This window comes from Labrus bergylta, chromosome 15, assembly GCF_963930695.1.
Source record: "Labrus bergylta chromosome 15, fLabBer1.1, whole genome shotgun sequence".
Lineage (NCBI taxonomy): Eukaryota > Metazoa > Chordata > Actinopteri > Labriformes > Labridae > Labrus > Labrus bergylta.
This window is the reverse complement of record NC_089209.1, coordinates 15846590-15871543: the sequence shown is the minus strand read 5'-3', so window position 1 is coordinate 15871543 and position 24954 is coordinate 15846590. Positions and strand designations below refer to the sequence as shown.

Here is a 24954-nt window from a genome sequence, read left to right as displayed (position 1 = left end):
TAATCAAACCACATGCATCAGTAATTATCCACTAGACCTCATTTTATTGTCACTGTCACTGTAGTATTGTGAAAAATCTTTGCCTTCGACTCGCTAATCGATCAGATGTATTTACCAGGTTTAATTTACCTGAACTGACTGCTGATGTTCTGTAACAACACATGTTAGATAAGATTAATGATCGGTTGTATAGATGTGTTATCTGGCTTATCTGTGGCACATGTTCAAAGAAGGGTGATGTGATAATCCACGAGGAGATGCTCGGAAGTTAAAGTCACCCGTCCACTCAAAAATGTGTTTTACTTATTGTCACTAAACTGTGAAGTTGGAGCCGCGGTTTGCTGAAAAAATTTGCAGAATTTGACACTAGAAGGCTGCTTTCTCATCCATCTGATGAATTGGTGCTCGTGTGAAATCCGAGTTTAACATGAATCATCACAGCGACTTCAGGAAGAAGTCATTGTCCTAAAAATGAGTTAACAAAAGTATGATGCTAAAACTGAATGCCTAGAGAGCACAAACACTGCTCTATGGGTTTCCAGTGAGTTAGGAGACAGCTTATGTCCAATAGTTAACTTTGGAAATATTCATTAATTGATTTATTCCACATATAGAGAGAACAAATGGAAACCTACCTGAGTAGGTTGTAAAGATTTTAGACCATGAAGGCAAAAAAGGAGTATAAAAAAAAAGCCGAATAAGGACCCTAAAATGTAACTTATTATTCTCAACCACCAACATCAGAATGTAGCCTGACGTTAACTTGTAATGTAAAGTAACTGCACATAGGGCTAAGTTCATTCTATTTACAGATCCTAATGTCCTAAATGTCTAATTGAGACAGGTAATTATAAATGTGTTTTTTTGCATTGCAGTTATGTCACTTAAAGCAGCTATGACTCATAAGCACAGGTACAACCCTTCATAAAAGCAAAGCCCACTTGAGTAGCCTACTGGGTTTAAAGTACAGAAACAATCAATTCAAAACTCTATTATTTTAATATGAAAACTCCAAAGGGTTACTTAATGTCCCTGTAAATGTCCCTAAGATGTAAAATGGCGGCAGTAGCAAAGTCTGTATGGACTTGGGTTGGGAACTGGGGGTCGCCAGTTCAAATGCCGGTGCGGATCAAGCCTGGTAATTGGTGTGGTAGCTGGAGAGGTGCCAGTTCACAATTCACAACGTACCTCATGTTTAATGCTTCTCAGCGATGCCTTTTTAAAAAGGCAGTGAGGGAGAAAACGGCAAGCTAGCACACATGCATGAAAACAATGTAGAGTTTAGCATGGCATGGGAATGCAAATAACATGGTTTATTAGACCTCCAGGATACACAGAACAAGGTGCGCTGCAGAGCATTGAATTCAAACAAAAATAACTCCAAAGAGCATTTTTATTTCTCTTACTTCTGCAGATATCATCAGATCTAATCAGTTCACAGTTTAAGATCACAGTTTTAGTTTAGTTCTGACAGTTGATATTTGCAGTAAGAGGACAGTAGGGACACTCATGAGTAACTCCTAACAAGGCAACAACTTCATCTGGTTGCAGGAGATCATTAATCATCAGCCAACACAAGCAAGTGCAACACTAAACTGCACACAAAGGCAACAGCACGGTCACACACACACTCCTCGCCCATCTGTAGGTCACAGACAATCAGGGATGTTGCTGAGCGCACACACAGAAAGCTGACACAAAGCATCACACACACACACACACACACACACACACACACACACACACACACACACACACACACACACACACACACACACACACACACACACACACACACACACACACACACACACACACACACACACACACACACACACAGTACAGTATATCCCTACTCTGCATGCAAACAGTGCCTCTGAATAGGCAGCACCACTGAGTACATCAATCCAATTGGTTTCTCCAACAACCCACACACCCACGCATGAATCCAGGGGCAGGAGACACTCACTGATTTTCTCTTCTGCCTGGGAGAACGGGAAGCAGCACAGTTGACCCATGGCGCCTCCTTCCTTTCCTCTCCTCCTGCTCCCCTCTCCCCGATGTTCCCCCTCTTTTTTCCTCTTGTTCAAAGAGCGGCAAATGTAGCGAGAGTCTTGCCTCTCCCACGTTATTTCCCTGCCTCCCCCGTCTGTGTCACTCTGCCTCAAAGGACCCCTGTGAGGATGGAGGCAACAAAAAAAAAGAAGACCTCTCCCTTTTACCCCCTGAAGCCGAGCGAGCAAGTCAGCAGACGCTTAAATAAAGGACGAGTGGCTCCTTGCTCTCGCTCTACTTTGTACTGACACAGGGAGGAGGGGTGTGTGCGTGTGTCGGAGAGCGAGGAGGGAGATAGAGAGAGAGAGAGAGAGAGAGAGAGAGAGAGAGAGAGAGAGAGAGAGAGAGAGAGAGAGAGAGAGAGAGAGAGAGAGAGAAAGAGAGAGAGAGACAGCGAGAGGGAGAGTGGGAGAAGGAGAGAGACAAGAGAGAGAATGGGAGAAGAGCTGGTGTGTGTGTGTGGGAGACAAAAAGAGTATAATTGTATGTGTGTGTGTGTGTGTAGTGGGGAAAGTGGAGGAGGGACTTGTATTATCATTTAATATACGTGTGTGTTTGTGTGTGTGTATGCGAGAAGGAGACAGAACAGACATGTGTAGTGAGCTTTTAGTAAGCGTATATTCAAGAAAAAGCCAGAGTGAGCATGCCTATGAGTGTGTGGAAGAGGAAAAAGCAGCCGTTTATGTGAGTAGACAGCAGACACTAGAGTGTGTGTTTGTGTGTGTGTTTACATGCATGTGTGTTAGTGTGGCAGGGGGAGGGGGTCCAGGCTCCACCTCCCCTTGTCACTGTAGCTTAAATAATAGCTCTTGAATAGCCGGCAGCTTCTGCCTGTATCTGTGTTATTCATAAATATTGTAATGGTATTTTATGGTGGCTAAAAATCGGCATAAATCGGGAAAAGTAAATGATAACACACATTATCACAAAATAGGTGTTGTGTGGTTAAGGTTATGTGTGGATTAAGGTTCAGGTGATATTCAGGATGAAAAGCGCTGGTTATCCCAAGATGAGGGCTAAGGGGAAATAGAGGACAGATAAGCAAATTGTTTTTAATATTCAATTTACTCTACAAACATAAAGAATAATAATAAGTCCTCCACTTTGGTGTTTACGTCCTGAACCTCTGAGTCTGACCCACTGGTGTCAGGCCAGTTCAGGCTCTTATTTCTTTAATGAAACCTGCCGAGAACAAGCTCAGGTTTCTTTTCACTCGCTTACATAAGTAATTACACCTCTAACCAAGTGACTGTGGTTTTTGACTTCTTAAACTGCTCTTTAAGCCAAAACAATGAAGCCATTTGCTTCAATTGTACAGTTTTTTAACTGAAGTTCAAAATCAAATGTATGAATGAGGCCAGTTTGAGGGGTTTCCTGATTATGACGGAAACATGAGGGACTGTTTCAATATTTAAGCCATAGAGTATAGATAACATGGACTCCTTCAACACATTTTTAGGGGGGTGTCCTTTCTTTTTCTTAGCTAAAGATAACAGGAATGAATGAATAAGTAGCAGTTTCAACTTTAAAATCTGTGGAGATCTGACACTCTTAGGTAGAAGCAACATGTCAGGAGGGACTGGGTGCTGAGCTACCTTTAAAGGTCACATATTATGCAAAATACTCTTAACCATGTTTTTCCCACACTAACATGTGTCCCTAGTCTGTCTACAAACACCTCAATTATAAGTTAAGTCAATCCCTTCGTTTTTATCCTGCTCAACTTTTCAGAAAATGTGTGCTCAAACAGGCCGTTTGGCGATTTTCCCTTTATGACATCACAAAGAGCAGTAACCCCTCCCCCAGGTGGGTGACCCTCCTTAAGCTAGGTGTTTATTCTGCCCTCTAAGTCTGCCTTCTTGTCATAATCAAGAGGGCATGGTGCGAAAAAGCCTGAACCACCCAAGTCCTTCCAGGGGGGCGTGGTCAGAAAATTCATTTACATTTAAAGCTACAGACACAGAAACAGCCTGTTCTGATCAGGGCTGAAATAGAGGGGTTTATAAGCATGATCAAATACAGGATCAGAGTGGATTTTGAAGAAGAAACTTAACAGACATGTTATGGGGAGCTCTTAGACTTATTTATTTAAACTAGTTGCAAAGGATGGTAATATGTGACCTTTAACATTAGCTAAGTTTGTTTCTAGGAGTCTTGTCTTTGTTTTAAGATCCCTTTTAGTGATATGACATTGGAGCTGAATATTCTGCAGAAGTGCAATCACTTTAAAAGTGATTAAAACCAGTATTAATATACTTGATAATTCAGCTTCAACCGAAAAGTATCAGGTGAGGGGGCGGGTTGCTGATCAGCGGCAAACGTCACGATTATCGGTAATGATACAACATTTTGTTGACGAGTTCCTCATCTTTCAGGTATAACGGTAGTTTACTTTCAATGGTGTTGCATTGGCGCTGATCTTTTCTCTTTATGAATAGTGCTTTGCTTTCTTCACAAGCAGCTCAGGCAACACTGTGCAGAATAGAAGCAGGTATACTGTACACTCCAGCATTTACTTAGGGTGCCAGCAATACAATATGGAAATAATAACCTGCTGCCATTTGATCTCTACATTTCAATTTAAATCATTCTTCTTGCATCAACATTTACTTTGTTAGATCTATCACCTCCTAAAATAAAACTTGTCTAGGCTAAACCTGGATCAGATTCAGGGCCGATACATTCCATATATCAGATACCGTTCATCTGTTGATACTTGTTTGGGTTCATTACATCTCCAGTCAAAAATGCTTCATCACATTATGTTGAAGTAGCTAGAGCTATGACTGAGTAAACAGCACAACCATTTAGAGTTTAGATGAACTCAGCCATACTTATAATCTCGTATGTAAACCACACCTCAATCAGTTCTTATACCCACTGAGCAGTACTGAGTCATTTGAATGTAAATATGTCACTTCTCTGCTCATGTCTCCGCTGCACTGTATGGCCTCAGATGAGCTCCCACAGCGGCTGCTTAATGATGTCGGCTTAGTTATTAATGCTGATTGATAGCTTTGTTCACACAGATGAAAGCAAAACATCTTTTGCAGTATTGAGAAGAGAGGAGTCTTGGAACAACCAAGGCCAATTGCTGACCTATCAAACCGTTAAAACTCCTTAGTATTGTCTGTTTGAATGTTGCTGCAAGGTGCAACAGAAAAAGACATCTTTAAAGACATTTCCTCTGTGAACATTCAAATTGAATTCAGGTATGGAATGGCTGAAGAAACTTGAGCTCAATAATTCAAGGCCACAATCCAAAAGACATGGAAATGGCAATTTAGATATTTCATCAGAGGAGCTGGAAGTCAGTAAAAGGCAGCAAAACTGTTTAAATAACTTTTACTTTTTTCACAAATTACATGTTTTAATGTTCTGTATCTCAAATAAGTATTAAGAGCTATTAAAACCAATTTTAGAACTTAAAGAACAGACAACAAATTTCACCCAGTAAGGCCACAGGCGTGACCTGCTGTTCAAAGCTTATAATTAAGAGAGCAGTGAGGATGCAGTTGTTTCATACGAGGGGCCGAGTGGATACCCACCCACACACACTCAACCCACACTGGACACGTTCTAATGAGCCTTTGTTTATTTGTGTAAACTAATGAGTGTAGTGTAGACTGTTAATATAAATGGACGAAGCCCGAGTGACGTCAGCCATCTGTCAGGGGGCTCCAGAGGCTCATCTGCAGCATCCGCCATGCTGGAAATCCTGTCTCATTCTAACTTTCAGTCAACCTAACGACAGGCTGACAGCCGAAGCTGAGTTTTAAGCAGCCTCTTGACAAACAGTTACATCGCGCCCACCTGTCAATCATGTCCGCTATGCACCTAATGAACACGTATTGTTCATTAAATCTAAACTGAGTCATTTGAAAATGTTCATCCCCGTACAGTGTGTGCCAGTGATGACAATAACAAATCAGCCCTATTTGTTTTTTTGTACCAGGCTGTAAACATGTTTATTTATGCTGTAAAAACTGCTTTTTTGGCTGTGTATGTGACTTCTAGTGTCCCTGGAACCAGCCTCAAGCAGACACTCGAGGAACTGCAGGATTGTGCACTTCCACATTGGCTTCATTTTTCAAGACCAGAGTGTTGCCGCTTGGCGTAGTGGCACTTTCTCTCTCTTGGTCTCGCTCGCCCATATTAGCTTTATCTATATCTCTCTCATGAATTATTAATAGAATAATCTGTTTAACTAAAATCTACTAGAATAATCAAGAGCTTTAATCATGTCAAAAAAATCTGAATAAGTGTAACTGTGCAGCTGCAGTGACTAAAGTGAACTCACATGCTGCAGCCATCAGGGGATTAAAGTCTCTCTGCTGCTCTGTCTGACACAATGATCAATTCCTCTGCTTGCTTAGTTTCAGTTGAAAATCTCACCTAAACACACAAATGCGTTCGTGAGCAGGGTTAAAGCTCCCAAATTCTGCAAGTCGATCATATGCACCGTTGTACAGTAACACGTGTCCCCACTTACAGAGCGGAAAAACAGAACTTCAATGCATGAAAGTTCTGAATGTGCCTGAATTTAGGGGTTGCTGCTGCATCATCATCAGAGAGGGGGAGAGGAAAATGAAAACAGTTGGGAAGCATGCAATCATTTTTTAGAATCAAATCATTTAATATGTAATTATAATGTGTGTTTTTTTGCAGTTTTCCTTGTTATCAAAGTCTACTAAAGTCTGCTACAAACATGAAAGCGCCAAGCCCAATTACCTTACAAGATCGCAAAAAGGAAGCGGGTGCTTTAGGCCCTTCTGCCTCCTTTGTATTCTTGTGGGAGAAATCATGCAAAGAAATAATCTTTGGCTTAGTTATCACCATGTTTTTTATATACTCTTAAATATACAGATCAGTACAGAACCTTTGGCAGATAAGCAATTTTACCAATGTGAGGAACAACTCAGATTATGGTTGAAGATTAAAATCTCCAAAAACAAAAAAGATACTGTTTCTCATAGTCTAGCACTACTGTAGCTGACATTACCTGGATGCAGATAGGTCAGGTTTTTTTTTTTTTACCAGAAAGTGATGGTTTAAGCCTTCTCTTTAGCCTCCTTCAGCAGGAGTCCTCGAGTTAAAACAACAAACCTCCACCAGCACCAAGGACGCTTTTTTTTTATAATGTGCATGTGAAAAACCCTGATGAGGAGCTCTAGTTAAACACACCCTACTACTCCCCATGGTTAATGGAGGATCACAAATAAGGGATAAGCAGACTGTTGAGTGTGAAGAGTGAAATAACCCCACACACAATCACACCAGATGCATTGTGTTGCTTTATACACTGAGCTCAGCTGTGTTAGCTGACAGCAGAGCGTTGTGTCCAACAGCAGCATTCAGCCAACAGCTGCCTCTTGACCAACACACACACGCGCACACGCACGCACGCACTCTCTCTCTTTGACATGCAGCTGCGAGGACTGCTATTTGTAGGGCTTAAATGACATTGACCAGGGTGAATTGCAATTAGTGTCAGCACCACAGCTCCCATATGTGTACATGAGCACATCAACCCTGCATGCACAAAGACAACCTTATTGATTTGTGCTCTTGAATGCTAACCATATATCACATTATTGTGATAATGCAAAACCTGTGAATCCGACTCACAAAGGACTTTTAAAAACATGTCGTTTGTTGATATTTTCACTTCCCAGCACACATTTTCTTTGTGCAGGTTCCACTACCAGTGGTCTTGAGGCTAATCAACAGTAAATGTATATTAAACACGCTGTAATTTGCACAGTCTTCATTCAGTGTGCTTTAAAAAAAAAAGAAGCTTAAAGATGCAGTATAGAACGAGATGGATAAACAAAGAAGACAGCAACAGTGTTGACTTTGTTTAGCTGAAGGTTGACTCATGGTGCCTCAGCCACTCGGTCACAAGACAGGTTATGCACAGAGAGGGGAGGACAACTGCATGCAGCAGATAACAAGAGACGGTCTGCTAAGGTGATACAGCTTACTTACAGTATAATGAGTCTAATCATTAACTGTTGACATGAGAAAATCCTCACAACAAACAAAAACAAGCGCCAGTGTGTGTTATCAACAGTGTCAAGCATGTGTTTGATAAACCTGCCATTGTATCATTTACACAGATGTCTTCAGTCCACAATACACAGGAGTAGCCAAACTGATGTTGTAGAATGAACTGATGTCAGTAGCTGATGTGTATTTGTTGTACTAAATCAATTTAATGAAGGCATCTAGTACATCTAACTGCTGATTCAGACAAAAGGTTTTTTATGGGGCAGATGAAGTCACCTGTTGGACAAATGTGTTTTCATTGTCAAACAGGAGAGAAAATGGTGACATTGTGGGAGTTTTACACCAAAAAATTTCATGACTCAAACATCGGTATCAGAATCAGCAATTGGCTAAATTGTTATTTCACATATTGGTATTGGCAACGGCTCTGATTTTCCCAATCACTGCATCTCTTCTCTACTATTGCTTCACCTGATAAGCACTGGTACTAAAATCGGCTCATTTGTTTCATTCCAAACATGTGGATCAAACAAAAGCTAAAATAAAAACTTCATTTGTCCAAAGCTGAAGTACATAAGAAAAAAACGTATAATGATGAGACTGTTTAATCACTAACCTAACATTTCAAATAACTGGATAAATAAGAAGGTTGTCCATTAGAGTAAATGGCACACTTGCCCGTGGGCTACAAAGCCTGACTCGGGTTCTTTTTGAGGAAGCTGATTTACAATTAATCTAAATAAAACATAAACCAGGCAGTCAGTGGGAACACCTTCAGAATAAAGTTACCATGGTAGAATTTAAGGAAAAAAAATGGTTCAATATCTAATTGAAACCAAACGGACAAATATTCATCAGAATCGAGCACAATCATTAAGAACCTTACATTATAGCAAACTTAATAAGGAGTAAGGGATGTTTGATTGCTCAGCTGAGGGCAGGAAATCAGATAAAACCAAACATCCATAATTGTGTGAATTAAGAGAAGTCATGGGTGAATCACATTCTTCTTTGTATTTTCCTTATAAAAAATGTTTTTCCCAAAATCCTCTAATGTGCACGGATGTCAAAAGGATGGAATATTTGTTTTATATTAATATCTAAAAAGTCGGCTACTTTTGTTTCTAGAGGCTCAATTAAACCGTCAGGATGATTTATTTCTTAATATTATTACTGTAATTTGTGTGCCGACTTCATTTTCGGTCACTTCGTCTTAGTAATGATGTCTTGTAAGCCTGTTTGTGCCGGTCGAGTGTTTATGTATGACACAATAATAAAATCAAATCAATCAATAAAATCATAACTCATGCTTCCTGTTTTACCGCCCTGCTCGAGCGCAGCCCATCACTCTGACATCTCTCCATTAGTGCATGTCCATAGGGCTGTTTTTAAGCATGTGTGTGTGTTTATGGACTACGTGAATGTTGCATGATCAATGATAGAGAGAAAAACTGTATTTCCCTTCGGGGACTATTAAAATACGACTTCTTCTTTTATTAAAAAATGCTAATCATGTTCACCTCCATTTCAATCGTCAATACATCACAGCTATTCTTCACAGAGGTGCATATTTTCTGACAACATTGCTCTAATGTTGGTGTCTTTTTAAGGAACAGAAGCCTGCAGTTTGGTGGGATTTTTCACCGAACAAATTCTAGGACACTTAATCCGAGTTACAAAGAAAAAGATTATTTATATGCATCACACATTTCAGAGGGGATTTGAGAAAAACCAACCAGGCTTTGTCAGAAAAAAACAATGTAGTACTAAGCAATATGGTGGTTACGTTGATGTTATTTTGGGAGGGTGATACTGTGAGTCTATTTATGAATTGGCTCCCATTACAGTGCACTGCCCACACGACTAGAACAACGTTCATATTCTTAATAAAGGCTGTAGCTCTGGGTGTAAAAACATTTTTTGAAAGCTTGTTGAACCCATACCTGCCCCTCTCTGACTCACACAAAGGGAAAAACTGTTGTTGGTGAAGTTTCTGCAGAGCTGTGTTTCTCACATGTGTTCACGCACGATCAATGTTCACCAACCTCCAGCACACAAACAAACTATTAAAGTAGCTGTGGGGTTTATTGTGACAGCTCTGTGGTGGTTTTATGTGCTTGCTGAGGCTGCTCAGGTTGTTAAAGCTTCTCTCAATCAATCACACGGTTTACGACTGTGCTTTTTATCCGATATGTTCACAGGTGTGGCTTTGAATTTGTACAAAACTATAAGTTGTTTACATTATGTAAAAGTTGTTCGCATTATGTAAATGCTGCTCTTCATTTGACATGCTCATAGAAACGATCATATCATTTTTATGGATTCTTTTTTCGAATAAAAATAGTCATTGAAGGGCTTACATTTACATCTTGCACTTGGAATGTATCACAGAAACCCTGAATGAAAACTTACATGTTACAAAAAATGTTTCTAGATCAAGTTAACAAATCCAACTCGTTGGTTTTCTATGTTACAGTTCCAATGTCCTCATGTTCATCAATTTATACTCCTGGATTATTAATTCCAGTTCCTGTTTCACTGAATCCATCTAGAAAGCCTTCAAAATGATCCACCTCACATTCAAAGACAGCCAGACTGAGAGACATTTGGAGACAAACATGTAACTAGGCTCTAGTTGATTCTCATTATATCTGACAGAGTTGACCTGAGGGACTTTTTCCCCCTCTTAACCCTTATACAATCTTCCTCCGTCTGTCGCAGTACTCTTACTATTCTTCTTCTTGCTTCTTGCATCACGCTGCCTGGCTCTGTCTAAGCCTGACCTACGTCGGGCCTCTCTGGCCCTCCCTCTTTAATATCAGACTGGAATCTGCTTGTCTGTTTAATGTCATCTCTACTCAGACTCTCAATTTCCTTTCCCTGGCTGTCTGGCCAGCCAATCAGCTAGTCTCATCCTCCCTATCTGTTTAATTCTACTGCTTCTGCTGGCCAGTTTTCCTCTCCTCCGTCTCCCCTTTGTTTCCCTTTACTCATTTATCATTCTTGTTGAATTTCTTATTCCTTGCTCCATTGTTGTTGAGCTCCCTCACTTGCCCTTCCATTCTCCTCTCTGCTCAGTCCCTGCTGCTTTATTTCTCATTTTCTCCTCCTTCTCTGCCTCCTTTCTCCATCTCTTCAATCTCTCTCTAGCCACTTGTCTATCCTCTAAAATCCACCACTTTAAGCAATTAGTCGCCAGGTGCTTATGGTTTGCTTTACATAACGTTGATTTAGAGACCAGCACAAGATAATGTACTGGCTTACTATGCACAGGCTTTGCTGTTTTCTGCTTTGTCAGTATTTGAAAAGCAATAGAAGGTTCTTGTTACTGCCAAGTAGGGACACACCGATGCATCGGTTTAACATCGGTATTGGCCGATATTGGTCGTGTTGACAGACATCGGCAAATAATGTGGCATGAACTGATGTCAGTAGCCGATGTTTATTAGTTGTACAAAACAACTGATACAGAGAAGATGTTTTTAAATTGGACAACCAAACATGGGAGAAAATGTTAGAATTGTGGGAGTCTTATCCCAAAACAAGTCATTAAACAAACATCGGACTAGACTAAATTATTATTTTTTAGCATCTTTATCACCATCGGCCCTGATTTTCCCAATCGGTGCATTTCTACTACAAAGACATTTTTAGGACTCTACAGATGCTGCCTCAATCAAGTCACAATGTGCATCGTAAAATATTGAGATGAAGTTAAATAGCAGTGTCTTCCAAGACTGTCACTCCATTTGTTTGTGTTTTTAAGTCAAAGCTAGACAACGAGTTGGACCCAGACCAATCGGCAATCTGTCATGGCCTGAAGAAGTTCACAGATGATCAAAAGGGCAGTAACGAGTGAATGACTACATCTTAACACTGGTAGCACCACCGGACATCAATGGTCTCCCTTTGTCTTATTTACAGATGTGCACCTCTGAACAGCCAGATCCATATTTAGTTGTCATTCGGAAACATCACACGCGTGTGTGTTGACACATCCTGCTTAATGCAGTTGTAGTCCAGAAAAAAAACAATTTCTAATGTAGCATTCATAAAATGTTGACAGATATCAAGACTAAAGAAATGTTGATATGATGTGATAGTCCAACTCAAGAGTTCATGCATACTGTAGTATCTCCCAATGCTAGCTTTGTAGTCAAATAATTCAAACATCTTTACATTGTAACTTTAGTGTATTTGGATAGATCTAATAATCAGTATAAGTACACAAGAAGAGCACATATTTTTATTATTTACTAGAATGTGATGTTTCAGTGCAGCAGATGTACGTCTGTCAAAGGTGTGTCAACACAGAATAACTGGTACTAATGCAACACTTAAATATAAACCTGGAGGCTGAAGGGACAGTTTTTATGACTTAGATTCTTGCAATTGCACTCAAATTATTATGACTTGAATGCAGCATAAAGCATGACGCTCCGCTCTATGTCGAGCTAACCAGTGTGACACTTAATCAAGCATCCAGGCGCTCTCGTTCTCTCGCTCTCTCTCAATCTGATGAATTAGAGAGGAGATGGTGAGAGGAAGAGAAAGGACGAGGATGAGGGATTTCAGGATCTGTTCAAAAATAATCAATTATTAGAAACAGAGAAGTGACAGAGCTAAATCTTTCCACGAAGGACACTTGTTAGAATGTATTTACTTATATTGAGGGGAAGCAGCCATTTTTCTTTGGACTATTAAAGCAGTTTGTATGTGTTGTACTGCTGTAAAAAACACTGTAGATATCAATAGCACCTCTATTGATATCTACAATAGAGGTGCTCTGTTTACAACATTAGATGTATAATACATGCACACACACAAAGTTCAAAGACAAAACAATCCAGTACAGCTCACACCTCAAATCAGGAAATCTTTCAAAAACCTGCAAAAATATAACTATTTACATTCGAGCTCATTTTCTGTTCTCAAGTATGAAATTATTCTGAACAAATCCAACCATCAACAACACGACTTGACAACACCTAAGAGTCTTTAAACTACATTTGGAATTGAAAGCCTCAATAAAAAAAATAAAAACCTCAGTTCTCAGTACTGATGTTTAAAACGCTGTTGATTCCTGACTCGATGCTTCTCCAGAAAGTAATTAGCCCACTTACATGCTAATTAGCTAATTGCTGCCACTGGAAAATTACCACTGCCAAAGACTTGTTTCAAAGGGAAATTAAAGCAGCGCAGTCAGAACAGAAGTGAGTGTAAAATAACAAAAGCTCAGAGAGCAATAAAAAAAAACCCTTCATCCGTCCATGTATGCATGCTCTTTAATGGCTGTGTATTTGTCTGTGCTTCTACATACATATATTAATGACTGTAAAGAAGTGAATCTATGTGTAGTTTATTATAAGGTTAAAAAAACAGGCTTGAAGGTTATATGAAAAGGTCATGACAGACTTATACCAGACTTCTGAACGAGTATTATCTGAACTTTGGAGAGCGACTGGAAATGTCACAATGACCATTTGTGTGTGTATGAAGGAGCAACAACAAGTAAGATCAACACATTTCTTTGTATATATCTTTTTAGCCTTTTACTAACTGCTAGATTTTTTTTGGGAGCATATTTTCGTGAACCACTGAATCGGTTTCAACATGACTGACTTTTTCCCTTTCTCAAAATAACACGAGGAGCTGTGCACTCTTTTCTCCTCAACATGGACCTATTCTTTTTTTTCATCTCACAAACACTCACATCCTTAAATCAGCTCCATTCTTTTTCGCTTACACTGACATCGCATACCACAGCAGTGCATGGAAAAAGAATTAAAGGACACTTCAATGTGTTCTGTTCTGGGGTAGTAAATCTTCAACCATCTGTCTAAACAAAAGAGGGAAGGAGAACAACACTCGCCAAAACTTGTAATCCTAAAGCTGATGGCTGAAATGTGGAGAGCAAAACTGTTCTTTTTAACCCTCGAGACTCCATCGAAGTGATTCCTAACAGGTATTATTACACGGCTACAAACTTAAAAGAACAATAATTTGACACAACTTAATGATTTGGAAAATGACGTTATTGGTTATCAAATGAAACAGTCAGTTAGACTCTACAGTAAGAGCTGCGTCCAAAGAAATGTTCAATTTCCTACAGGAGGGTAACTTAGCGGTTAAGACTCACATTGAACTGAACATTTCTACAGCTGTGAAGTGACAAGAGGTCAATGGGACTACATTATAGAAGCGCCTGATTGAGCTTTCTGCCTCACAACTGTTGGACTTTGTTGTTATTTTCTACTCCATTCACTATCTTTAAACACTGTCGTGTTCCATACCATGTTTAGTACCAAGTTTTTACCATAAGTGTTTTGTTCAGTTTTGTAGATTCCTGACATAGCCTTCAGTTTTCCGTCTTTTAACCTCTTTTCTCCGTTGTCTTATTCTCCTTTCACCCCTCCCCCCCTCACAGTAATCAGTCCATCTCCCAATTAACCAGACTTCTTTTTGTTGATTGATGGTAATTAAAGCCACATCCCTATGGTAACCGTCTGCTATTCAAAGTAACTGATTGTTGTTCTTAACAAGTGTGCTATCAAGTGATAGCAGACCTATGTGTAACTGGCCAATCAGAATCAAGTATTTAACATAGTTGTGTAGCAACTAACTGTCGGCCTTTACATTTGACAACCAGGGGGAAAGTTGCTCTTTCTTTACTTTAATTATTTATTGTAACGATTGCAGTGCTTATGTTTGTTGTATACATTTGATGGTTTAATTTAAACTAAAGGGAGGGGTTTATATGTTAATGTTGCACTCACAACTTGATGTGGATGCCCCCATGTGGCCAAAGAAATCAGTTAAAGATTTGATGAAATGGATGACTTATTATGAAAAATAATTAGTAGTTTCCATTGCTTGTTGCAAAGTCCCAAAAATCTGCACTAGAGAAATGCAGCCATGTGTATTAAACCCATAGTTATACTTTTGTCACTTCAGGCCATCCAAAAGAACGGGGGAACAGTAATCAATGGACCAATGGGTGACGTCATTTTGTAGCCAAATCCAACATTATTGAATTCTTGAGGATTATAACTTTTATATATATCCCGCAAAAATCTCCCAATCTGTCCCTCCACCTTCTGCTACTGTTGAGATATATTCTGGCATCCTGGCCTTTTCCGACACACAAACCCACCCTACTAGGTTGTATATTGTGGGCTTTGCAGTGGATTATCCCTGTACAGTGGATTATGGGATTAACATATACACACGTAATCAGACGATGACCACTGTGCAAGACCAGAAAAAAAGCAGACGGGACTGTGAGAAACAGGGGTGATAGAGGAAAATAATCCGCCTGGAATCAGTCTACAAAATTTTAAAAAACCTTCCCTGCTGTAATTTAAACAGATATGAATAGAAGCAGCTAAAACGCAGTTACTAACAGGGCATGACGTCATTTTTTCCATCTGTACCAACTGTCACACACATGATGTGTTTATCATGATTAAAACAATTAAAACAAGAGTCACCATTTCTTTTCTCCACTGCATCTTTGTCTACGCTGAGTAATAAGACTGCTGAGTGCTGCCTGACTAATTGCTTTCCTGTGGAGGGAACAATTTCACTTAACTAATTCTTGAGTGCAGCTTAGAGTGTGGTCTTAAACTACTGACATATATTCCTGTAGCCTTCTTAAATCTCAGGTTTCTAGATTGATAGATGTGTTCTCCTTACCTTCAATGCGGTCACTGTTGCCAGTCCATAAAAAGGTCTGCTTTATGCATACAAATATTTTGACATGTTAGGTGGACATCTACAATGAGTAAAATGCAGTCTATTTTGCCTTTCTGGTTCTTCTAGAGTCTTATCAAGTTGTTAATCAGTGTTGTATTCATTAGGTCAAACAATTCATGAGCTAAAGATGCCTTTACATCTTAAAGTTCACGGTGGGAAAAGGCACCTTGCTTTCCTGTATAGATTTCTGTCAATTAAAGGAGATCTATGACACAGAGTCTTTCTGCTTGTGACAGAGAGTTCAATATGTTCCACATAACATCTAAGATCCAGTTCATACTTCATGGGATTAGTAACATGCTAATGCATTGGAGCTAACTTTCTTGTTTCACATCAACAGACATTTTGCCTAAGGTGCAGTTAAGGAAAACCTGAAAGACAAACTAAAAAGTAGCACAAACACGCTCTTCAAACACCAAGTGAGTGTTTTTTTCTTCTTCTTCTTGAATTAAGGTGTAGAAGAGCATTTTGACTTCCTGTTATAAATATCGCGGTGGTGTTGTTTGTAGTTAAGAGCTCATAGAGATACGTCAGATGAAATAAAGACTACACCACATTTGACTCGATACAAACCCCTGTGGCCACAAGTATCAACAATAATCTCCCTTGGACGTCCTATAATTTGTCATGATGCTAGGAGTCGTTTAGTTTAAAGACATTTTCATTGGGTGACCTGACTTACAACAAGTGGAAGTGACATGCAGAGAACAGAACACCTGCCTCCTGCTCATCTAGAAGGACTTCACTTGTTATCACACTGTGATTAAACCCTTTTTCACAGACACGTGTAGTGGCAGGTAGCAGCAATGTCTCTCAGAGGCAGCTCAGTGATCCACAAAACATTGTGACAGTCTAGTACCACTCATGCTGACAGCCACACACACGGGTGTACTTACTTGGCAGTGGGACTTACACATAATGTATATGTGCTTGCCTTTATTTGCATATTTTCACCTGGACGTATACACTTATCCTTAGTTTGCCTTTTGAGCTAGCTGCTTTAAACAAGGCCTCTTACAAAAACATGTAATCCATTTAGCACCCTCTGCTGGTGAAAGAGAACTGCTGTGTAATACAACGATAGTCAAATGAAATGCTATTTGACTGGTGAGTAAATCGGAATATCGGCGCATATCTGCGATAAAATGAGCCAATATTCCGAGGGTTAGGGTTAGTATCAGATATTATCGTCAGGCCGATTAATTGGTTGGGCTCTTTTTTCAACACAAAAGCACAAAACCAGTAGTTCCTTCAACCAAAACTTTAGTCGTCTTTCAGCTGAAAAGGGTGTGAGCGTTAGGAGAATGATTTGAATAATAATAATTATAATAACTTCTCTTTGAAAAATGGTTGTTCAAAGCAGAAATCCTCATTGAGGCATTTTAAGGGCAGACAGAATCCCTGATTTCTTGTCTGAACATTCTATTTAAAATAAATTAGATTGTGTCTGTTTTAACAAATTTAACTCTGGCTACAGAACCTGAACACCCTCAGGAATAAGGGCACCATATTACCGGTCAGCTAATTCAGAAGTCAAATGCTGTTTCATTGGGAGAAGAAATTATTTTTTTACGTTCCGGTCTCTACAACCTACAAAACACTTAAGACACTGGCCTGTGCTATGACTAAAAGAGGCCTGATGGGGCACAGCATTGACATGAATACATTTAATTAAAAAAGCAATAATTGTTTTTATATCCCTTTCAGACACTTGCAACTAGGGAAACATGTGATTCACATCATCACTGCGATCAATCAATCCTGTTTAACAACAATCACAGAGAATGTCACAAAGATGCTGTGTAACAAAGAGTGGCTGCTCAAAATACTGATTTAAAAAAGTTTTACATGTGGACACTACAACTATATTCTCCAAAAGCTTTTTTCCTTTTTTGTCTCTCAGGGATAAATCTCTTTCCACTCCTAACATTTTTACAACCATCATGAAGCAGCATTTGATGACACAAAGAGCACAATAATGACACCGTCTGTCTGGCCTCCACCCAGGTCTCACAGTGTAAAACAGCGCCATCTGGAGGTCATGTGGAGCTACACAAAGTAAGAGAAACCGCCCTAACAATCCTCCACAGCAGCAGAGATGTCTCACTACTAAAATCTGTTGAATGAATTGAACACAACATTGTGGTTTGTGCCACATTCAAGGTGAGTTTAGCTTCACTATTCTATTGATTCATTTAGAGTGAGAAGCAGAATGTGTTTTATTTTTTACGGCACCACAGTCAGAATAAATGTATTAACATGGTTTTAAACTAATCATAAAAACAATTCTCATCAAAAGATAAATATGTTCCACTCCCGTTAAGTGATTCACTTTTTAATTACATAGGCTTCTTTGCATTCAGTCAGCAGTCATAATAAGCTGCAGTTCAACAATGCAGCCAACTTCAGCCAGTACTCGCAGAGCAGTAATGTCTAAACTGGGCAGCAATGTCGAAAATGGAAATCAGCTCTTGAGTATTCAAGTGGCGTCTCCCTGGACCAGTTTTCCCTTCTTTTCTTTTCTGTTAAGCGTTTAAAAATACGTGCGTGTGTCGACTACTATGAAAAATAGTGAAACCAATCTTTGCCACATGGAAAAAACCTTCAAAAGCAAATTCCAAATAGACTTAACTCTTTGATTTCTCTCCCACAACATGATTTATGGACAATAAGAGAAACAAGAAAACAAAAATGTTTTACCCCAAAATATGCTGCCACAACCTAACCATACCTCACTGCTAGAAAAACTTAACCAACTTGAGCATAAGGCGCCCTCTGGTGGCTCAACACTGCACCTGATAGCTGAATAAACACTTTATACAAACTAGGGCTGTCAAAACAAAGTGTTTATGGGGCGCTGGTCTAGCTCAGTTGGCATGGCAAAGCCCCCCCCAAAAAATCTTGTATAAATAAATGAAGTGTTTATTTTGATTTATTAATTAGGGACAAAAAGTAACGACAATCAAATTGCAGAGCAGATCAATCCATTTCTACTTTGTTCTCTTGATCCTGTTTCACTGAACATCCGAGTCTGCAGCAGCTGTTTAAACATGCTTAAAACAAAACAGCATGACTAGGCTTTAAATAGTATTATTTTATCCATCTGAGAGAGCAATTGAATAATTAGTGAACAATCTCTCGATGTATCCCTCGCGTACCTGGAACAAGTTGAGTCTACACATACACACTGCAGAACAACAAACAAACATTCATCCTCTGCCACGTACCCTCTGCTGATGCATGAAGTGCAACATTTCCCTTTGATACATTTTGAAGTGTTGCTGATGTCAGTCAGAAGCACGTTCACTTTGATACTGCTTTGTTTGTGCGTACTTACCAAGCTGTAGTGAAGTCTCAGTGTGGTAATATCCGTCTTGTTGCTTCTTCTTCAACATGGAACAAAGATCCACCCGCTCGACTGTCTGCTCTCCGAAAAACCTGAGTGTTGCAGTAAAAAGGAAAAAGTGAGAGTGAGGAGGGCTGAGACAGGGAAGAGAATGTTCTTTCAGCAGATAGTGAAGGTTGACTTCAGTCGTATGTGCAGTAGAAAAATGTAGGGTTTCAACTAGAGCCTGACCGATTAATCGTCCAGCCGATAAAAACATATCGAGTGACTATCGGTGAGAGCTAATTTCATCAAAGATATTTGCAGATATTACAAGATTTATTCACCAGTCAAATAGCCTAGCAGTTTTCTTTCTGTCACCAGCAGAGGGTGCTATATGGATTACAACAAGCATTATTAACCTTCAGAGTGTCAAGCGTACATGCACAATTACTTTCCAAGTGAGTCAGCATCTTTTCTTCATTAATCTTTTCCACAAGTGTTTCATTTTTACATTTGAGGGATCAACAAAATAAATGTGTATATCCATCTATCTCTACAGATCGAAGTAGATCTAACTAAGATATCGGCAGGTAATTGTTTTTCTCCCCAATATCAATATATGGTATCAGCCATAAAAATCCCATATCAGTCGGGCCCTAAAAGGACTTTTAAAACACCAGTGAGTCAAAATTCTGTCAATAGCCTGAGATGGATTTGAGCAAAAGTTTTCCTGTTACAACACACAGCCTGTAAAAACACTACAACATGTCCCTCTACACTTGTTGTGGAGAACTAACATCAGGTCACTTGGTTACCAGAATATTTTCTGGTAATATCAAAAAAATAAAGCACCTACTTGGTAGTGTAGTTGGAGTAGAGAGCCGGGTCTACACGTTTTATACCCTGAGAGAAACACAACATAGGAAGAGTGCTGTTTAGAGCACGCTTATTAAACTTTAAAGAATATGAGCACTTATTCTTTACAAACACACACACACACACACACACACACACACACACACACACACACACACAAACACTCAGACTGATGTAATGCAAGAATGTCGTCCTGCAGACGCCAGGAAGGATAAGAAGATCTTCTCTCCGACCCTCCTGACCACTGCTTACCTCTCCTTAACCCTTTAAGCAGTCAAAGGTCACGTGTTATAAGAAATAATAACCTCACCGGGACTCAATGGAAAAGAAACATAACTGGAGGGAGGAATACAAAGCAGATCTAGAAAACAAAATAGAAAAAAAAGAGCAAGAGCAACTTTTTTGTTTCTTTTACTGATTTACTTTTGCCAAACGATTTGAATTAGCTGACGCTTTGAGGAATGAAAATGCACAGAGAAACACTGTATTAGGTGCAACCTCAAGCACCTAATATGCGTGTGCTTTAGAAATATAATTGTTGAAATACAGTATCTTGATGCTTTAAATACATTGCAAATTAAATGCACATATATATATATATAAACGTAAAGAAAAAATACTACTTGTTTCAGTGATTATGGGCATATCAATGTCTGTTGGATTGATACATTTTCATTAGCATGTAATTCACTTTTAGTTACTCAACAGTAACGAGAAAGAGCATATATGTTTGTTTGTGTGTGTTTGTGTGTATACCTGTGATCGTAGTTTTGATGCTCTGGACAGCTTCATAATGGTGAGGTGGGGTTCAAACCCACGACCGTCTCCCTGCAGTAGACCCTGCTCCACAAAACGGTTCCGCAACAACTCTGCAACACACAGACTTTCATGAAGGAGAGACGTGACAGAGATCATGAGGTGAAATTCAAACACTAAACTTCGAGATTACGTTTCAAACACAGCCACTACTTCCTCTGAATTCAGCCCCACAGATCCCCTTTACAGCAGCAGAGCAAAGAGCACCACTAGTGTCAACACAAAAGCTGAATAGATGAAAAAAAAAGAAAAGCTTTTTTTTCCCCTTTCTCCCATATAGTTCTACCAGGACAGATAAACAAGGTCATCAACACATTCGCAGTCTGCAAGGACAGACATGCACACACAAAGACGCACACCACACCAACTCAACCACTGACGTTTAGAGGAAAACCAGTGTTATTTTTAGAAGAGGAGCTCTACAGGGAAGGAAAGGTTAGTACATAATCAATAACAGTGTTGGAGGGAGCAGACGAGAGGACAGCAGAGTCGGACTTCCTGCCGTATCCTTATATTGCTTTTCCAAATGAAATGTGTAATATCCTTCTGTTGCTGTTTTATTATTCACGTCTTAAATATGAATAAACATGTAAAAAGTCATAGTCTTTGAAAGGATGTCTGATTTGCAGAGGGGTAACAGATCACAGTTGACCCGCCATCTGTTCATATCAACACCACCCCACCCCCCACGGTGCAGGCAGCTTCTGATCAGTGGATTGATGGAAATGTTATCATCAAGGTGTGAAATAAATGTACTGCTGCTAAGAGTCTCAGAAGTTCACTGTCCAATCAGTCTTTTGAAAAAACACTTTTCACAGACTTTCACACGGATCATAAAGCGTTGGTATTTCACTGTGTATGTTTACTTTGATTCAAACGTCGTACTGTCACTGTGTCTGTGTTTATCATGCAGGTATCAGCTGCTGTCTGCTTATATAGAACATCAATCAGAAACTTAAAGTAAGTGACGTTACAGCCTTAGCCATACAGACTCCTCAAAAACAGATGATATAGTCCCTAAACACACACAGCCTGTTTGTTGTTTGCGTGACTCACACGACAGGCGTTGCAGGTACAGCCTGACACACACGCACACGCGCACGCGCACACACGCACACACGCACACACGCACACACGCACACACGCACACACGCGCACACACACACACACACGCACACTCACACATCCGCTCTATGAATACTGTGTATGTTACCTGTTCAACATTTTCAAAGCTCATATGGAAAATAAATAAATAAATCTTTTGCAGATGACAGCTCACTTGTTATTCACAGAAACATTTCCATGTTTTGTTGTTGTGTAAAGACAATGTCCCTGATGGGGAGTAACATCATATACTATCACTGAAATGGTTCAGCTTTTGAAATCACAGTCTCAGAGTTTTAAAAACTCTAATTAAATAAAAAGCGAGTTCAGGTTATCTAGCTGCTTGTATTTTTGTTTTCTGAATTATAGCAAAGGGAGAAAGCGATATAATTATTAAGATACATGGAGATGCATTTTGATTTGCTGTTAAGATGCACAGTTTGTTCAGTGACAAAAATCATCGATCTGACCTAAATTGTGATATTTGTGATCTGTTGCTACTGATGTGCACTGTTCTTAGTAAGTGTGTTGTTTAAATGGGCCACTTGAGAGCTGGAGTAAACATCAGTGTGGGCAATAATCAGTCGGCACACATTGGGTTGTGCTTCTATAAGGTTAGGAAAATCAATCAATACTACTAATTTGACATGCCATACTCCAAGGCTGATGTCCTTTAAATTTAGAACATGAACTTATATACCGTAGGGGAGTAACACAACTTAGAATGACTGTACAAAACATTAAACAAGCTATTTCCAATCACAGGCATTTATGAATAGTGTTTGATATCACAGCTAACGCAATGAACTTTATTATAGATTTTAATACAGGGTGGTTAGGGGGGAAAGGGAATGGTATCCAGTAGGTTAAACTTTCTGGAATAAGAAGTTCTGTTAAGATTAAGAGAGTAAAATTGAAGCAATCTGCAGGGTACCTTAATCCAAAATATTAAACCCGTGTCAGTCCTTCACACCCCGGTCCACTCTACTCCTAAGAAAACAAATAAATGTGATGAGAGGATTTTTCATTTTTATTTGAAATATTAAAGAGTTTTTGAATTTGTAATGAAACACCAGATTATGATACAAATCTATCATTTCTTAAGGAGTATAATAGGAGAATATTCCTAACCTTAAAAACAGTCTAATGTGGGAATCTTTTAAAACTTTCTAGACTTTGTGCAAACACTAAAAGGAAACCTGTTTTCACAAAGTATATGCACATGAAGTCTTGCTGTTTTGTTTGGTATTGCATCACATTTACCGGAGTTAAATAAAAGGGACTTGTCATGTACATTCTTACCTACCTGGTAGTGGGTTAAAAGTTTAGCAAGTGTTGAGCTGCTGCATCTCTGTAACAGATCCTACATGTTCTCTGGCTGTTCTAAAGCTTTGTTGTGTTTTTGCTGGTTTTGATTTGACTCCAGTCACACCTCACCTGAGACAGGACGTGTCTTAACCTCACCATCCACATTAGAAAGTTTACAACAGGTTTACAGAATAGATTGAGTAAAGGTTTCCTGAGGCCGTGCATACATTCTGCGGCACACTCAGTCACTCAAGTGTTAGCGTTGGTTTTACTTGACTGTGTCAATGTTCTAGTGTCTGTCCATTCTAGTATCAGCTGCTAGGTTAGAATGCGTTTAATGGAGTCAGATAAATGCAGATCTAAACATTATGATGCTGCATGTTTTTTTGTCTTGAACCTTCCATCTCTGACATGCCTTCCAGCTGTCATCTGGTGTAAAACGCTCGTCACTACCTCCTTGTCAATTGAATGTTTGATATAATGTCCAATGCATCATTGGAGAAAACACAACCTGCTGCTAACCAATAGGGCTGGGTATTTCCCACAACCCCACGATACGATACGTATCACAATACAGAGGCTACGATACAGCATATCGTATACATTGATTTTGGATAATGTCCCACACAGAATTCACTACAACGGCTGTTCCTTATTGTTGAGAATAAGAGGCATAACAATCTTACAACTAAAATCTTTTTTAATTCAGGTGACCATCAATTAATAGATGTATTTTATTATTATGAACATCCTCATAAGTTAGACACAGATAAGAACATTCTTGCTTTACATTAATTAGCTAATAGTCGCACATTTCCTGTTATGTTAGTGTACACAAATGAATGTCACTGTGTATTTCTGAAACAGACAGCATTAAGCATTTTGAGCTCATTTATTTTACACGTGTGGTTGTGTCAGTGTGTGTGTGTGTGTGTGTGTGTGTGTGTGTGTGTGTGTGTGTGTGTGTGTGTGTGTGTGTGTGTGTGTGTGTTGCTGTTGCAGGAGAAATGGGGTGAGAATCCTCTTAGAAATGTTGGCTTAATGTTGTTGCCAACGGAAAACCCGAGAAAAAAAAAAAAACATACACGCAAATGATCTTGTGTAAACCCCTTACATGGACGAATAATGAAAAATGTACAAGGACAAAGAAGACAGAGAACATGCAAAGACCTTACAAAACGTGTTCACACTATTTTCAAGGAACATTATTAGTTTATCAGAGGACTATTTTCATCCTTATCCTCATTTTTTTAGTATTCAACATGTCTAAAATGTGCACATTACAAACGTCACACCTTTAAATACGCTGTTCTGCCAGTTAAGAGTCCAGAATCCAAAGATTCTTCTAGAACTCCCATGAATAAATAAAAGGAGCTATGCTGGAAATATTGTGGAAGCAACTGTCAAAATAGTTGATCATTTTGTCCCCATTGCACACACATAATTTTCAGACATCAAAAATTATAGAAAGAGAAAGTCACTCAAAAATCCGCTCATTACCTCAAGTCTAGTTCTATTTGTTTTAAGAAAGAGGATGTGGCTGTGATTACATTCATCTGCAGACTTTTACACTGTTCTTACTGGTTTTTAAATTCATTCAAAACCAGATGTTTACGCTCCACACACCTGCGTGCAGTGCAGGGTCCCACAGCAGAGCCCTATCTCTGGGGGAACACATCATGAATACTTGGCTTCATTAACAT

General features: G+C 39.3%; 1 protein-coding gene across 1 annotated transcript in view; it reads right to left on the bottom strand.

The window, feature by feature from the left end:
• LOC109990059 (A-kinase anchor protein 7) overlaps positions 1-24954 on the bottom strand; it is a 48097-nt gene that overhangs the window by 17743 nt on the left and 5400 nt on the right. Inside the window, exons 7-9 of the mRNA XM_029278930.2 lie at positions 20780-20892; positions 20004-20050; positions 19157-19257 (exon numbers count right to left, since the gene is read on the bottom strand). Of these exons, the coding sequence (XP_029134763.2) occupies positions 19157-19257; positions 20004-20050; positions 20780-20892 (261 nt within the window). The remainder of the gene's footprint in view (positions 1-19156; positions 19258-20003; positions 20051-20779; positions 20893-24954) is intronic.